The sequence below is a fragment of the Atractosteus spatula genome, chromosome 19 (assembly GCF_055471065.1).
Source record: "Atractosteus spatula isolate fAtrSpa1 chromosome 19, fAtrSpa1.hap1, whole genome shotgun sequence".
Taxonomy (NCBI): domain Eukaryota; kingdom Metazoa; phylum Chordata; class Actinopteri; order Semionotiformes; family Lepisosteidae; genus Atractosteus; species Atractosteus spatula.
This window is the reverse complement of record NC_142724.1, coordinates 6,765,237-6,781,705: the sequence shown is the minus strand read 5'-3', so window position 1 is coordinate 6,781,705 and position 16,469 is coordinate 6,765,237. Positions and strand designations below refer to the sequence as shown.

General features: G+C 36.2%; 1 protein-coding gene across 1 annotated transcript; it reads left to right on the top strand.

The window, feature by feature from the left end:
- Positions 1 to 3,299: 3,299 nt before the first annotated feature.
- On the top strand, positions 3,300 to 15,989 carry LOC148817972 (deoxynucleoside triphosphate triphosphohydrolase SAMHD1-like). Its single transcript, XM_088937383.1, has 14 exons — positions 3,300 to 3,398; positions 5,008 to 5,168; positions 6,395 to 6,510; positions 6,659 to 6,732; positions 7,246 to 7,392; positions 8,917 to 9,002; positions 10,204 to 10,312; positions 10,504 to 10,595; positions 10,976 to 11,088; positions 12,289 to 12,428; positions 12,600 to 12,662; positions 14,302 to 14,406; positions 14,708 to 14,842; positions 15,389 to 15,989. The coding sequence occupies exons 1-14, from the start codon at positions 3,357 to 3,359 to the stop codon at positions 15,434 to 15,436; spliced, it is 1,431 nt and encodes a 476-aa protein (XP_088793509.1). The 5' UTR covers positions 3,300 to 3,356; the 3' UTR covers positions 15,437 to 15,989.
- Positions 15,990 to 16,469: the final 480 nt, after the last annotated feature.

The following is a 16,469-nucleotide window of genomic DNA, read 5'->3' as shown; positions in this document are numbered from 1 at the left end:
ATACCTGAATTAAAAACTGTTGTTGGATCTCCGAAAACAGTGTTGTCATTCTTGGTGTTGAGAAGAAGGAATTAAAATGTGGTTAGTAATCACAGGAAAGAAAAGCAAAGAAGGAGCTCTTTCTGTTTTAAAACTGCTCCTTCATTTTAGTATGTTTCTCTCCATGTTGTTGAGAAATGAAATGCAGATTAGAACTATTGAGAGTCCAGAGGAATTCAGGCACATACACTTCCCCCTCACTTCCACCTCATGGGTGAGGGTTGCCCCCTGAGGCAGGGGGAGAGGCAGCAGGTTGAACAAACTTGAACTTTGACACAAGCTCGAACCTGGGTTATACCACCAGCTGACCATGACCAGGATTCTGTATGCAGTGGGGCACAAGTGGCTAAGCACTGCCAGTGTAGGGCTGAGATTGATGGCCAGAGCCCTCATGTCTCTGAGAAACTACAACTTCATGGGCACCCACACATTTGAAATGATGTCAATGAGAAACATACTGCTTCTCTAAATGGTTATCCCTCCTGTAGTTTGCAGCTTCCAATGATGAGCTCGAAGTGTACAGAAACACACTACCTAAATTGGTCTTTTTATGTTTTCTGACCAACTCTAAACTCTAGATTATGATAATAATAAAATTCAAGTGATAGAGCGCTTGGGTAGAAATATACAGATCTAAAAGGCAAAATAAAATCTCCTTTTGTTGAATGTATAGAATATCTACAGAAATATAGAATATCTATGTCTAACCAGAAACAGGAGTTGTTACATTTTGGGAACTTACATGTTGTTCCTTTTTTAAGACTAGTTGATTAACACCTTAGTAATGATCGGTGAACACAGAATCAAGTGAGATGCAGATGATATAGAAGATTACTGATGAATTGGATTGAGATCAATGCAGTGAGTTAACCAGGCAGCACAGAAGACAATATTGATTTTTATACTAGAGGAGGACAGAGTCAGCTGCAAAGAGGTTTCTTTTAGCACTGTTTACTGTAGTTAACAAAGTGTGCAGGTGATCTGAACAGCTGTTGAACAGGTATTTTAAGATGAGTAATCAAGCAAACACACTGCATTGTATTTAGTTTGCACTGGTAGCTTGTTTTTGTATGAGAGATTAAAATTGACTTTAGGTGTTACCTTAGGAACTTGGATAATGAAAAAAAAACGGAATTTTACTGGCATGAATACATGTTAAAAGACTAGAGGTGGACCCCCAAGTTGCCTTATATTAAAAAGGCTTTGTACAGTCCTATTCATCTTATAATATGTAATTATACTTTCTATGAAACCACATTATGAGAATCTATGGAACACATCTCATAACTCAATAGTGATATTTAATACATATAAGCTTTAAAACATAAATAGCATTTGAATACAGGGAAGCTGTCAATTATTTTAAACTACATATATAGTGCATGTTGATCTATTGTTAATCTTTTTAATCTTTAAGAACCCCGCTGTGTTAGCAAACTATACTGCACAGAAAAGAATTTTAATCTGGTCAAAACAAAACTTGTTGAAGAACAAATAGTCTTCCTTCTTGTATTATGCAAACACAATGAAGTTCAGTGCACTGGCAGCAAAGGAACAAGTAGAGGTTCATTCCACATTGAAAAATAAATAAGAAATGTTTTGAGTGTGAATAACCTAAATTTAAAATGTTTTCGAGTTAATTTCATGGTTTTTGTGTAACTATATGACTTAATGTGTTACAAACTTGTGGGGTAACCTGCTTTCCTAAGAACCATCTGTGAAATACAGTTACAGGGACAGGTGGGGGTGTAAATAGGGTATAAAACCACACATTAAAAGTCAAAATATCATTTTTAAAATGTTCAGTAGAGAAGGGAAGCTCTAATGCTTATTCTTGCCATTACTGACAGATTATACACTGAGTATGAAACTTCAATCAAGTCATCATACATAAGGATGTCTGCTGAGCATAATAATATAATTATCCTTAATATTAACATTACCAACAATAATAATAATATCTTTCAGCAGTAGCTGAAAAACATTATAGTGAATGGAGTAAAGCTCATTTCTCTTTTTAATTCCAATGGAGCTGCTGTTCAATTAGTAAAACATTGCGTATGGGTACATTCAATAAAAAGCAGTAAAACTTAAAACGGAAACATTCATGAGTAGATTTTATAAAATGTATATATTGATTTATAAATGATTTATTAAATTCTCCCAGCGGAGCCCTTCCTGTTCCAGGTATCCAGTTCGGACATACCGATCACACACGCCTCCTACTGTACATACTGTTTGATTGTTTATAGTTAAAGCAAATAAGCACAACTGTTTTCGATCTTTTAATACATCTTAAAATATTATTAATACTCCGATTGATCATTTTCATATTAATATATAAATGTTATTAATATTTAAATATAAAAACAATTAAATGTATTATAGAGGCATACTGTAACTATAATACATAGATGTATACTGTATAAGATTAATAGAGCTTTGGGTTTCTTTGGTGAGCTATAACTAGAATGAATATACTGTATGCAATTTCAATGTTCACCGAGACGTTTTGAGACAAAGCAGAGCTTGAAGGTTTTAGTATGCAGTATTATTTTGCATGTTTTCAGCATTACACCCGTGTTTTACATACGTTTACATAAAGAAAATCTAGTCACTTGATCATAAAGTGCAATGTTTCACCATTACTAAACTGAAAACACTACTATTGCTTAATTGTCCTTAATAATAACAATGATTTATGTTGTTACAGTTTCTTTTGAACAGTTACAGATTCTGTGCACTTTTAATATAAAACCTAACCTGCAATAAAGCTTTCGAGCAATTTGATAATATCAGTCTGGTATTTACAAATCGGAATGAGAAGCTACTCAGCATTCGGAATATACTATATCCGGGCAACCAAATTTCATCTCGGCAAAGTCACTTATGATTAATTCACACGCATTCGTATATTTCAGATCAAGAGTAATTTTTAAAATCCTGTCCTGTCCTCAAGTGTTCAGGTGAACAGAGTCTTATATTGTGAGCACATGTGGCGGTTTTTTTTTTTAATATGCTGTATATTACTAGAGAGGGCAAACCTAAAACAAATATAAGTTTGTTACGGCGTACATCACTTCGCAACGAAAGAGAAGCAGTAACTGGATTCCTATGGAGGCGTGTCGACCGTTTGAGAAATTAATCCTCTGAGTTCGACCAATGAGAACGAATGGATATTGTACAGGTGTAGCACTTCGAGTGTATAAAAAGCGATCTTGGGAGAGGAAATATAACAGAAAAACAAGAAATCGAATACATTTCACTTGTTTATTCCTTTGAAAGCACAGGTTTTACACACCTTTAGAAGAGCAAACATGAACTCGGCTTCTGGACAAGAAAATTATCAGCTCGGCAAGGTACGTGAGTAATTGTTTATAGATTTACTGCACTTAATGTTGTAGTATAGAATAAGATCGATTGCGCGTATTTCGTCTTCTTCTTAAATTCTTAGTTCTATGCAAATATATTTTTCTTGTGAGTTCTGCAATAAATCAGAAATATTTTTTATATTTTTTTCTCTACGCAAGATTATTATAAATACTTCTTGCATTAATTTCATGCTGTAATTTGAGGTGACTGCGTGATTATTATGAAACATTCAGATAGGCTGTTTTGGTACACTTTCTTTTATTATGGGACGTATTGTAACGCATACGTCACCGCCCTTCCCTGTGAATAGCAGGGACCGCAGCTGTGGGGCTGACGGGAGATTAGATGGCTAGTACAGAACTATGTCAGGTTCATTTCTAATTATGCAATATACAGTATCAGAACTGTAATGTGTTTTTTCTTTTTAATTTCTGCGCACATTTTTTACTGCCTCTAGTACTAATTTCATGCTCTTTTCTGGTAATTAGGGGATAAGGTTGTGGTTCTTACGAAACAGTTGAAGGAAATTACACTGTATATTTTTTTATCGAGAAACGTCCTTGTCTGGTCTAATTGAATAATAATTGTCTTATAATGATATAGATGGAAATAATGTTGGCTGTCCGTAGATTTTCATGTTGTCTTATTTAATTTCCAAGCCTAAGGTGCTTGCTTCCTTTATCATTACATTATTGTTGTTGTTCAGAAACTTTATAACAAGTCAACTCAGCACTAAAGACCGAATTGTGGGTTTGTTGTTAAATTCACTCTGTATACTAATCTCATTGTCCGATAATATTACATCTTTTTACATAACGCCTTTCATATTTATTACAATGCACTTCATAATAAGTCTAGAAACAGAACTAGTTTTTCAGTCCAGGTTTCGCCTGTCATTGTTTTTTTTTTCCAACCAGGTTAAAGTAAACTAAGTATTTATTATTTATTAGCGTTCATGGATGGGTACAAAATGGGTTCTCTCAAATAAATTAAGTACTTAGGAATCTTATGGGATGAAAAATGAAAAGTTCACCAGTCATCATCACAATAATGTTACAAAATTGTGTGACGGAAAAATAGAGATTAGTAAGTAAAATTAAAATACCGAGTTTTGGGTAAAATGTTTCATGACAAAATTACAATCTGTGGCAGTAATCTGATATAAGAGAAAGAAATAAGAAATTCATGTTCTTTAATAATCTAACCATTTCCAAATAATTAGCCATTATTTTCTGTTATACAGTTTAAGCAGAGAATACAGTACAGCATATTGTAGCAAAATTTTAAATTTGGTCTTAGACTGAAACTAATGGACTGGAAAACAGTGCTAAATTAAGTCCAAATTACTTTCTGGTGTATGTCGTCATGAAAACACTTGATTTACAAAATTCAAGAATTTAGATGCATCTTTATTTGGAAATATTTATTTGAAGTATTAGTTTTTTATTTATTATTATTTAGAATTTACCTTCACCTCCTACCTGGACCCTGAAAATAGTTATGTTATAATAGCACAGATTTTGTTCAGAATCAGTGGGGTTAATTGTAGCCTGCAGTGCCTGTAGTGTTTATTCCATGAGAGTTCCTGCCTTCCAGGTCTTCAACGACCCCATCCACGGTCACATTGAGATGCACCCCTTGCTGGTGAAAATCATCGACACCCCCCAGTTTCAGAGGCTGCGCTTCATCAAGCAGCTGGGCGCCTGCAGCTTCGTCTATCCTGGGGCTACACACAACCGATTTGAGCACTCCATGGGGTAAGGATCTTAATTTCTCTGCACAGTAATATCACGCCTATAATAAAGTGTTATTAAAGAAATTATATAAATTGGACCATTTAAAAAGCTTGGAAACTCCATGTGCAGAGATGGTGTTTTGTTTGGCCAATGGGAGTTCTACTTTGTTTTTTTTCAGTCCATTCTCCTGATTTCCCCCTGCTAGACAGTGGCCTTAACTTCTGATTCACTTAAAGATTGTCTCCTGTTTTCTGTTTGTAAAAGAACATTAGAACAGAGAATCAGAGGAGGCCATATTGCCCATCTTTTTGGCACATTAGTAATTGATTCAAAAATCTTATTCAGACATTTCTTGAAAGAGTCCAGATTGTTGTTAATTAATATTACTGTTGAATATAAATGCAAACAATAATATTAATCAACAGCAATATAAATAATAATAGTTGCTGGAATTTAAACAGAGCTTTTCATCTTAGAGCATTCCAAAACTCTCCAATTAGGAGGACTGATATCATCCACATTTGAACTGCAGCACTGCACCCACATGAGTGAACTGTGGCAGCTAAGCCACCACATCTTGAATTGTTTGACATTCATTGTATACTGACTTTATAAACTCCTAATAGAAGCCTATAGGAAGGGACATTTCTTTTGAAAGCTGTAGGTCCTCCATTAGCTGGGTTTGTATGGAATTTACAAACGATGTAAAATAAATCAGTTTTCACACTACGCAATCACCAAATAGGATGATCACGTGCAGTAAAGCAAAAAATGTATAAATTGCAGTTGATCAACTCAAGATCTTATTTACAATCAATATGACATATGAATAACAATCCTAAGAAAACTGTTCAAAAAGCAGTCTTTACTTAACACCCCAACCCTCTCAAAAACAGATACTTCCAGATTTTTCAGTCTTGCAGTTTGGCCACCATACACTGCTCTGTTTAATCATCTGTCTTATTTTTTACTTAAACTTTTTTCTGCAAGAGCAGCTTCGTATCTATGTGTATAGAAATTAAAGTTTGCAATGAATTTCTCTGAATGATGGAGACAGATCTACTATTCTTATAACATGTACCGTAAATGATAGTGGACCCCTTTACATGACAAGACCTGAAATATTACAATCATCAACAGATGAGTTCTTTCTGTGGAACACTATCAGAGGAGATGTACAGGAAAGACACATGCTGTTGACGATGATCAGACAGCTGCTGATTATTTCCACATTGTGTCTCTTGCAGGGTGAGTTACCTGGCTGGGAGACTGGTCGAGGTGCTACAGGACAGACAGTCTGAGCTGAACATCACCAAGAAGGACAAGCTGTGTGTGCAGATTGCAGGGCTGTGTCATGACCTAGGTGAACCAAATCACTGCTGCTTCATTCACAAGTTCTATCACTTAGGCTTTTTGAAAAGTATTGTTTCTCTTGACAGATGTTGATATTTTTTTTTCTGCAAATTCCATGCAACATAGATTTTGAATATACTGTGTTTTCACCTTCTCAGGACATGGCCCTTTTTCTCATATGTTTGATGCGAAATCCCTCTGCAGATTCAGAAAAGACAAAAATGAAATAAAGGTATGTGAAGAGTCTGTGACTGAAGAGACAATGTTAATTAAAAATCAGAGAAAGATAGGGCCAATATTAAACTCCAGAATGTGGCTGAACATCACTTAAAATGTACTGTATAAACCAAACATATTTCACCTTCTTCACTAGGATAGCATTGTGGATATTAGAAGTTGGAAATGTGTGGATTTGAAAGACAGTGGATTCTAGATTCAGCTACTGGGTACCACTGATGTCACAAAATCTGTTTAACGCTGATTCTGGACTATCTGAAGTTAATTTAACCTTTAAATTCAATCAATATGTTCAAAGTCTTTTCACTAAATATATTGAGTGCCAAAAAGAGAATGACAAATTAAAATTTTAAAGGGTCATCTAAAACACCTTGAATTTAGTTGTCCATCAATTAATTTGTCTTCTGAGTTTATGAAGTCATGCAGCATAATCTTGCAACTAAAATCTCTAGAGTTCTCTATTTTTTGCTGTTAACTACACTGTAATTTATTTGTCTGTGTACTCCAGCATGAGAAAACTTCTGTCAAGATGTTTGAGCACATGTTAAATGATAATCCTGACTTGAAGAAAGCAATGGAAGACTATGAACTGGATGAACAGGACCTTGCCTTCATTAAGAATCAGATAGATCATCACAGCCATAATGGGGAATGTGTGAGTAACTGAATAACCATGTTGATCACATTGCTTTGTTAGTTTCCAAGCTAATAATGAACGATTGAGGCAGAAATCACCAAACCTACTAGAAGGCCAGTGTGTCTCCAGATTTCCTAAGTGTATTTAAAACAGCAGCACCTGAGGAGCTCAGATAAAATGTTAAACTGGTCAAGTTAAACCAATGATGAGCTGATTTCTGTTGTCAAGAACCTAGTTTGACCTGAAAACCTGAGTAGAATTGGTGACCCCTGGGTTAAGAATTCCTGTTATTCCACTCTCTCCAGATCAGGGGTTGGTCTGGTCCACAGCACGTGTGCCAGTTAGTCACCAACACCTTTTCAGAGTCTCTCAAACTCTATATATTTGCGCATGAGTGAACTGGTTCTTTGTTCTACTTCACTTCACATATGTGATTAAAAATCTGAAACGATACAGACGGCAAAAAGGAACCCTATTCAGTAGCTGTAGGTTTCATAATTCACAAAACCATGCTACAGAATTAATCTAGCACTTTTGTTTTTGATTGATTACAAACTAATGAGTGCTGGATAGATACAAGAGAAAAAGAGTGTTTGTTGTCCTACAAGCTAAATGCACAGCTGCCATGTACAGTAAATGGGCACTTCCCAGTTATAAATGCATGGATTGCTGTGCACTAGAAATGCAGTACCTTAGAAGACAGGTGATATGGCTGCGGTATATGAAAGTGACTTCAGATTAATGCTTCATATTCTTTATAAAACATTTTTATATATGCACAAATAAAAATTGAGCACAAAGACATGCTCTACATATGATGCGATTTAACAATTAGTGAGGTTTTGTTCAATCCAAGTACATTAAAGTGCATAAACAACTTACCACAAAGGTGATTCTAAACTAATAGTCCATAAAAAATGTTTTGGTTTTCACCAGATCTACAGGGCTTTTTATATTGACATTTGTATGATTGCATAATTTAGATCACTGTGATAAGCAGGTGAATTATAATACTACATATTAATGTGCCTTTTCATTATCAAGTAAGCTTAGAGAGTTTACTAATAAAAGCATGTTTTCCTTAAGTACATATAGTTTACGTTTATTCATTTTAGATTTTAAAGATTATGATGTATTATAAAGTTTGCATCTTTACCTTCAGTATTTCCTTCTACAAAATAGAAGTCAGTCTGTTAAGTGAAATATTGAAAGTCATGTTTCTGTATTCGGTACCTTGGCAAATAAGCTTTTCAATCTTTAACAGGCAAGTGTAGCTTTGAGTTGTTATACTGTATAGCTGCTCAGGAAAGTGCTGCAATAGCCAAACTGCATATTGGGAAGTGTCCTATATTTTCTGCAAGGTTGTCTAGTTATCACATTGCGTCAGCAGTGTGTGTGTCAGTTCAGGTGGAAAGCATTTAATTCCTCTGAAAATAACTTTTGTCTAGAAGGAGTAAATGGGAAAAAAAATGAGCTACTAATTTATGATAAACAAAAGCATAATGTACATTATAAATGACTGTCCTTGTTTTCCTATATTAGGGTCGAAAGGACAAGAAATTCCTGTATGAGATTGTGGCCAACAAGAGAAATGGCATTGATGTGGACAAGTGGGATTATCTTGCCAGGTGAGTTTTCATACCTGCAACAGTCGGCTGTATGTATGGGTACTAGATTCATATGTTCAGTAGGTTAAGTTACTTTGTCTTTTGGCTTTTGGTCTCTTACTTTTCTGATATCCTCTGGGTATTTGTTCCTGCCTCTGGAAATGGAAAGTAAAAATAGGATGGATAAAATGATGAGATTTTTAAAATTTAAAAATTTTAAAAATTATTACAAAATTTAAAGTGAATGTTTTAGCTATAACTCTTGTATGAGAGAAAGTAGTTAAACATCAGCAAAAACAATTCAAAACCAAAATATGTTGAGTATATAATTATTTTAAATTAATTTAGGTGCACTCTTCACCCCTTTCAGGAAAATCCATGTGAAATCAATGTAAATTGTCACAAACCTAATATTGCATTAAATAAATTAATTTTATGCTTGCAGTGTTATGCCTTATCAGAGATAGTTGGTAATCCACTTTTTGTCTGTGTTTACTATATAAGCAAATAGCTTAAAGCTAGTTCTTTCTTTGCCTAAATGGATATCACACAGAATGTATAATATACCTATGGTAAACGTGACAAATCTGAACCAAAATAATTCCATATCCCTTCTCGTGGCTTGGTAGTAGATCATACAAAGTTTGCAATTTATTGAAAATTCGTATTGAAATCACCTTAATGAGAACATTGTTGTGGTATCCTTCGGCAAGATACTACAATCAAATTTCTTCAGTAGAGTGTCCTGATGTGTATGCCCATGTACACATGTTACTTTGGGAAAATGCATCAGGGAAATAATTAAATAATTAGTCTATCCATTTAATTCCCCCATTGCTGAAAACCTGTTTCAGAGTCAAGCCTGATGACATTTAGATAATCTCTAATGAAACAGTTCACTGCGCATCCAATAGAGTCTTGGAACCTTCACAGAAAACTGCATAAGAACTTGAATGGCTAATTCCAATATTGTCTTATCTCCATTTTCTCTCAATCAATAGATGTTCCTAGGAATATGTGATAAGATGTAAAGGTATAAATTCCACAATTATTTACTGAGAGATAGAATTTCCGGGTTGTGAAAGATACAAATATACAGTAAGTCAATCCAAAAAGGCAAGGCAAATTAAAGTCTAAATTAATGTAATACTTTACAATCATCTTATTGTCACCCTTGGGTGATGTAATTGTTTTACACTATTTCTTTTCTTCACACTGTAAGGGATTGCTATTACCTTGGGATGCAAAACAGCTTTGACCATGAGCGTTTACTGAAGTTCGCCCGTGTCTGCGAAGTTGAGGGAGAGAGACAAATTTGCACAAGAGACAAGGTATTCTCTATGCTATTTGCATGCTATATGCATGATTCAAAATAGTTCTGCTTTACCATATTTCTCTTATTACAAGTTTGATGTCAGAGGATTAGAAATATGGTGGTAAATATTAGTGGTCTGGGATCCTTTCTCTGTGTCTTAGGACAATGACTGCCGAGATCAATTTTTGCATGTTCTGTACCTTCCAGGAAATTTACAATTTGTATGACATGTTCTACACCCGGTTCAGCCTTCACAAGAGAGCTCTCCAGCACAGGGTTGTCAATATAATTGAGCATATGTAAGTATAGACACGGTGGAGTTCTGTACAAACTAAGTTGGGTAATGGAGCTATTGCCGTGTCTAGTGAAAATCAAGATCATCAGAAAGGTCACAGAAGAGGCCATTTAGTCTACTTTTCCCATTTGGTTGCAGGTCTCTGTAGTCTCATAACCAATATTGTTTGTACCTGAGCAAAGCCCCATGTGTGATTCCCCCCCCCCCCGTCTCTGGACAGTCTAATCACACTAATCTGCATGTCTCTGGGAGGTAGGAGGGACCTGCAGTTCCAACCAAACATACTGTAGGAACAACATCCAAACTCCACACATCTTGAGAGACTTCAGAGACATTTTAACTCTAAACATTAAACAGCAGTAACAAAATGATTTCATTTTTCAGGATAACAGAGGCCTTCGTGAAAGCTGCTGAACACATTACAGTTCAAAGCTCCAACGGACTATACAATCTCTCCACTGCAGTAGATGATATGGAGGCCTACACTCAGCTGACAGGTTGACTGTTTTCAGTGATGTTTGTTCTCATTGCCTCCAGGAATCTGTAGTAACATGCAGTGTGACTACAGTATATTTGAAAAGTAAAATGTAACTGTAATTTCAATGGAATATTAGCTGAATGGATTATTTCAGTCCAAAAGACATGCCTGACCCATCCTGGCTGGGAAAACAATGTGAAAATGAATTCTTCCCCCACTCTGGAAATACTCTGGACAATAAGTAGCTAAAAAATAAAAAGAATTCCAACTCATAAAGCTTACTCAAATGTAATTAGCTGTATTTTACTGATCAATCCTCATTCTCAGTTATGTTTTGGAAGTCTTAAGGTTGTATTCAGGAACATTTTGTGATAAATGATTCCTTACACTTACATACTGTAGTGCTTGTATAGGCACTCCACTCAAAGAGCTTTACAGGTACTGAGGACTCCCCTGCACCACCACCAATGTGTAGCACCACCTGGATGATCAGATGGCAGCCACAGTGCACCAATACACTCACCACATATCAGTGGGGAGGAGAACAGAGTGATGAAGCCAATTCATAGATTGGTAAAGGCCAATTGGAAATTTGGCCTTGGTGCCAGGGTTACACCCCTACTGTTTTCAAGAAATGCCCTGGGATTTTTAATGACCCTGGAGAGTCAGGCTCCTGGTCAGACTTCAGTTTTATATCTTATCTGAAGGACAGCACCTTTTTACAGTATAGAGTCCCCATGGCTATACTGGGGCATTAGGACCAGCACAGATGACAGGGTGAGCACTCCCTACTGATTGCACTAACATCACTTCCGGCAGCAACCTAAGCTTTCCCAGGAGGTCTTCCATCTAGGTACAGGCCAGGCTCACACCTGCTGAGCTTCAGTGGGCTGCCAGTGGTGAGCTGCAGAGTGAAATTGCTGCTGGCTAGATCACCTTGTATTTATTGACAGTTAGGGTAAATTTGAGTGCATTAGCCTTGGGGGATATGACAAAGTTATGATATTCAAAGTGTCTTTGTCCTGTCTGTGTCTGTGCTTATCACAGTGTTAAATAAGTTTAAATCCTTCGCTCCGATGACTTGTTTTTTAAACATGACAGATTGATATTCATACTGATTTTTGTAATTTAATATTATTTTACTTCCTGTGTTACTTATGTTACTTCCTATTTCCAATTTCTTCCAAACACTGACTGAGTGCCCTGCCTCTGTCCCTAGACAATGTCTTCCATGAGATCCTGAACTCCACTTCAGAAGAGTTGAAGGAAGCCCGTGAAATCCTCCAGAGAGTGATGCGCCGTAAACTCTACAAGTTCGTAGGAGAAACATGTTCCAAACCTGACACACATGAAATACGGGTGAGGACTAAATGTAAATTAGTGAAAAATTATTTTAAATGAATTTCTAAACAGATTTTGTCATTAATGATCCATGCATTTCTTCATTGCAATCGTTAAGTTCCTTGCTAGAAGTATCTGTTTTTTCAACAGAATGAACTGAAAATTGATATTTTTGCTTTACTTTTACAGGACGCCTTCACAGAACAAGATGTGCATGGCGTCAATCTGGATCCTAAAAAATTTATTGTTCTGGTAGGTTAATTATACAGTACCTTAAAATTGTAGATGACCAATTTGTAAGTTACTTTTCACTCTCAAGAGAAAACACATTTTGTATATAAATATACACTTGAATGGGATGAGTGGCCACTCATGGGGTGGCATGGTGGCACAATGTAGCATTGCTGCCTTGCAGTGCTGTGGCCCAGGGTTCAGTTCCATCTGATAGGGGGCTATCTGCATGGAGCTTTTATGTTCTCACTGTGCTTATGTGGGTTTCCTCAACATGCTATATACCTCCAGGTTCCTATAGTCCTTCCACAGTCCAAAAACATACTAGTAGCTTAACTAGTATGTTCAGCCAGCAGCCATATCACCCTGCAACTCACAACTGGCAGCCCACTGAAGCTCAGCAGGTGTGAGCCTGGTCAGTACCTGGATGGGAGACCTCTGGGAAAAACTAAGGTTGCTTCTGGAAGAGGTGTTAGTGGGGCCAGGAGAGGGTGCTCACCCTCCGGTCCATGTGGGTCCTAATGCCCCAGTATAGTGATGGGGACACTATACTGTAAACAGGTGCCGTCCTTTGGATGAGACGTAAAACCGAGGTCCTGACTCTCTGTGGACATTAAAAATCCCAGGGCGTCTCTCGAAAAGAGTAGGGGTGTAACCCCGGCGTCCTGGCCAAATTTCCCATTGGCCCTTACCAATCATGGCCTCCTAATAATCCCCATCTATGAATTGGCTTCATTACTCTGCTCTCCTCCCCACTGATAGCTGGTGTGTGGTGAGCGTTCTGGCACACTATGGCTGCCGTTGCATCATCTAGGTGGATGCTGCACATTGGTGGTGGTGGAGGGGAGTCCCCATTACCTGTAAAGCACATTGAGTGGAGTGTCCAGAAAAGCGCTATAAGTGTAAGCAATTATTAATTATTATTATTAACTGGATTCTAAATTGACTAGGATAATTGGCCTGAGTTATGAATGTGTGCATGTCTGTGTGTCTGCCCTGTGATGGACTGGCGTCCCAGCCAGGGTGTACCCTGCCTTGCACCTGTTGATTGCCTGGATAGGCCCTGGCTTTCTAGTGACCCTGAATTGGAAGAAGCAGTTAGAACATCAATGAATGGAGCAATCACTCATTCATAACATTCCTTAACTTACGGAGCAAAATGTCTGAATGCAGGATAAAAAAGTAAACACTATCTCCTGTAATTATTCTTATGATTTTGAAATTTATTAACTATAATAAATGGGGGGGGGGGGGGTGGAAGGTTGTTTCCTATCCTCCTTGGCCACATGTTCTACTATACCTGTACAATATTGCTGACCACTTTATAATTCTGTAAAGCACTCTGTATGTGAAAGGATCCAAAGCAAATAAAGTGATTGATTTTAAAAATAATTCTACAAAACTTTGTATTGAAATAAGTACATTCACAGTTATAAATGACACAGGCTGACAATTTGAGGGTTAAAGCAAACACTGAAATTATTTTCCAGGCAGCAACTCTGTTTGCAAGCTCATACAAAGTCCTAAAGTTTTGTAATAAGAAAACAGATACCATATTCTTTTGAATAAGCTGGTATGTGTATAGCGGTGACTTGTGATAATTTATTTGCAAGCTGCTTTAGGGTGCAAAGGATATTACAGATATTTTTTTCTTATTTAGAAAACTAAAATGGACTATGGCATGGGTGACGACAACCCCATCGATCAAGTACACTTCTACTTCAAAGATAAACCTACCAAAGGCGTGAAAATTGATAAAAACCAGGTGGGCTCCTTTCAAGTCTTTTTTTCTTAGTAAAGTGAGGTGTAGTGATATTATTGGTGCTCTCTTCATTCTAATATGCAATATGGGCTGTGTTTGTGTTCTGGAAAAAATATTCCGCTCATACAATGTTACGTAATTATTTTACTATCTAAAGATTCTAAAGATCTAAAGATTCAAAAACTCAAATATCTCAAATATGTTTCTCAGTTTGTTGTTTGTGCATTTTGGGATGCAGAAATTTATGCCATAGACCAGCCTCTCTTTTGCATTAGACTAACAGTTGTTCTTATTGTCACTTCAGGTGACAAACATCCTACCAAACAACTTTTCTGAGCTACTGGTTCAAGTTTACTACATGGGTGAAAATAATGACAGCAAAAGCATTGAGAAGTGCTTCGTGAGATGGTGCTTTCAAAATAAACTCACCAAGCCTAAGGTATGCTCCCTACTGCTTTCTCCCCTTTTCTCTATTTTTTCTGAAGGAGTACTGCCCCTACAGCAAATTAGGGCCCAAGGTTTCAGTGTGAAAAGAGACAATATTAATGCTTGAACAATGTCATTATATGTTTGTTACTGATATGCATAAAATAAGATCCATTACAGAATAATACCAGTACTTATACATTATCACTTGTTAATTATGTTCACTCAATTGTAGTTCCTATGTCTCACACAAAAATGAAACAGTTAAGGTGCTATTAAAATCAATAGTACAATAGATATACAACACTGCCTTCCTCATTGATGCTTTGTGCTACAAAGACATGGAAACATAATAGAAAATATAGCTTTCTTCCCTCTCGCTAATCTTTGACTTAAAATATTAATAAAAGATATTTGTACAGATGTGTGGATTTTGAAAAGAAAATATATATGAGATGATTATATGAAAGTAGATACTGTATATGAGTGTTTTAGTGTGTGACCGGTACACCATATTTTGGTTTTGGATTTTTTAATTGCACAACCGTTTTTTTCCCAGGATGCTGACATTATTTGCCCTGACCTGAAGGACAAGTGGGACCCATAACGAGATGGAAGAAACAAAGAAGGGATGGGTGTGTGAAAAGATGCTGGCAGTTTCCCAGAACCACACTCCTCCTGTAGAGGGGAATCCCACAATGCTTTTAAGTAGATCTGAAATGATATATTTAGATTTCTGACTATCAAAAAGGAATTTTACTTGTTAAAACACTACAATTTATGAAATTTTATCTACCTTATATATATCTATCTGTCTTGATAATAAGCTTAATCTTATTTTTGGTGGTGGCAAAATTAAAAAAAATATGTATCTATACTTTTTAGTTGGATTAGCAAGGTGATCATATTGTTTTTAATTTTTTTTTAAGTCTAAAAGTAGTTAGAGTTTAAAAGGTGAGATATCCAAAACTGAATAGGGCTAAGATTCTGGGAATTGGTGGTTACAGTTTATGGACCACCAAGGTATAAAATACAGGCATTCTATGACAAAATATAAGATTTTGTCTAATTTTAAGATACTTGTTTTGGATGAATTGATTTAAATGTATTTTTGGTTATTATGATCTTAAGCTTCACATTAAAGACAAACTTCAGTTGGACTTGTTTTTACTATTACTTTACAATTACTAGTTTTCACACTTTGTGACATAGTGCTTCACATTATACTCAGTAATGCAGAGATGTGAGTAGAGAAGAGAGAGGAAGTCATATGTTTATCACTCAGTACAATGCAAACAGAAATGAGTTAAGACTGAGAAGAATCTGTATTGCTGGAACCATAAGGGAAAGGGAACTTCTTGTTCAGTTAATGGGTTTAGTGGAGGTTGAACTGCAGTGTACAAATCAGTTTTCTTTTCCTTCTTCACTGGTCTGTTCTAACAGTTTTAACAACTGTGGTTACAAAGATATTAATGAATGTGAAAGTTGGTATATGGTTGTTTTTGTTTAAGGAAGACTTACTCTCATGCTTTAAAAGAGAATGTTTCAAATCATGTGGGATAGAAGATGAAACATTATTCATTGCCGTGTATTACCGGTCATCTATGTCTTGGTTAGATAAAGCTCTCTGCAACAATGGG

Bases quoted from the DNA above. Each gene is read 5' to 3' on its own strand.
- LOC148817972 (XM_088937383.1), top strand. From the start codon at position 3,357: ATGAACTCGGCTTCTGGACAAGAAAATTATCAGCTCGGCAAG. The intron at 7,393-8,916 runs GTGAGTAACTGA...TTCCTATATTAG, and splicing joins ACAGCCATAATGGGGAATGT to GGTCGAAAGGACAAGAAATT. The intron at 9,003-10,203 runs GTGAGTTTTCAT...TCACACTGTAAG, and splicing joins AAGTGGGATTATCTTGCCAG to GGATTGCTATTACCTTGGGA.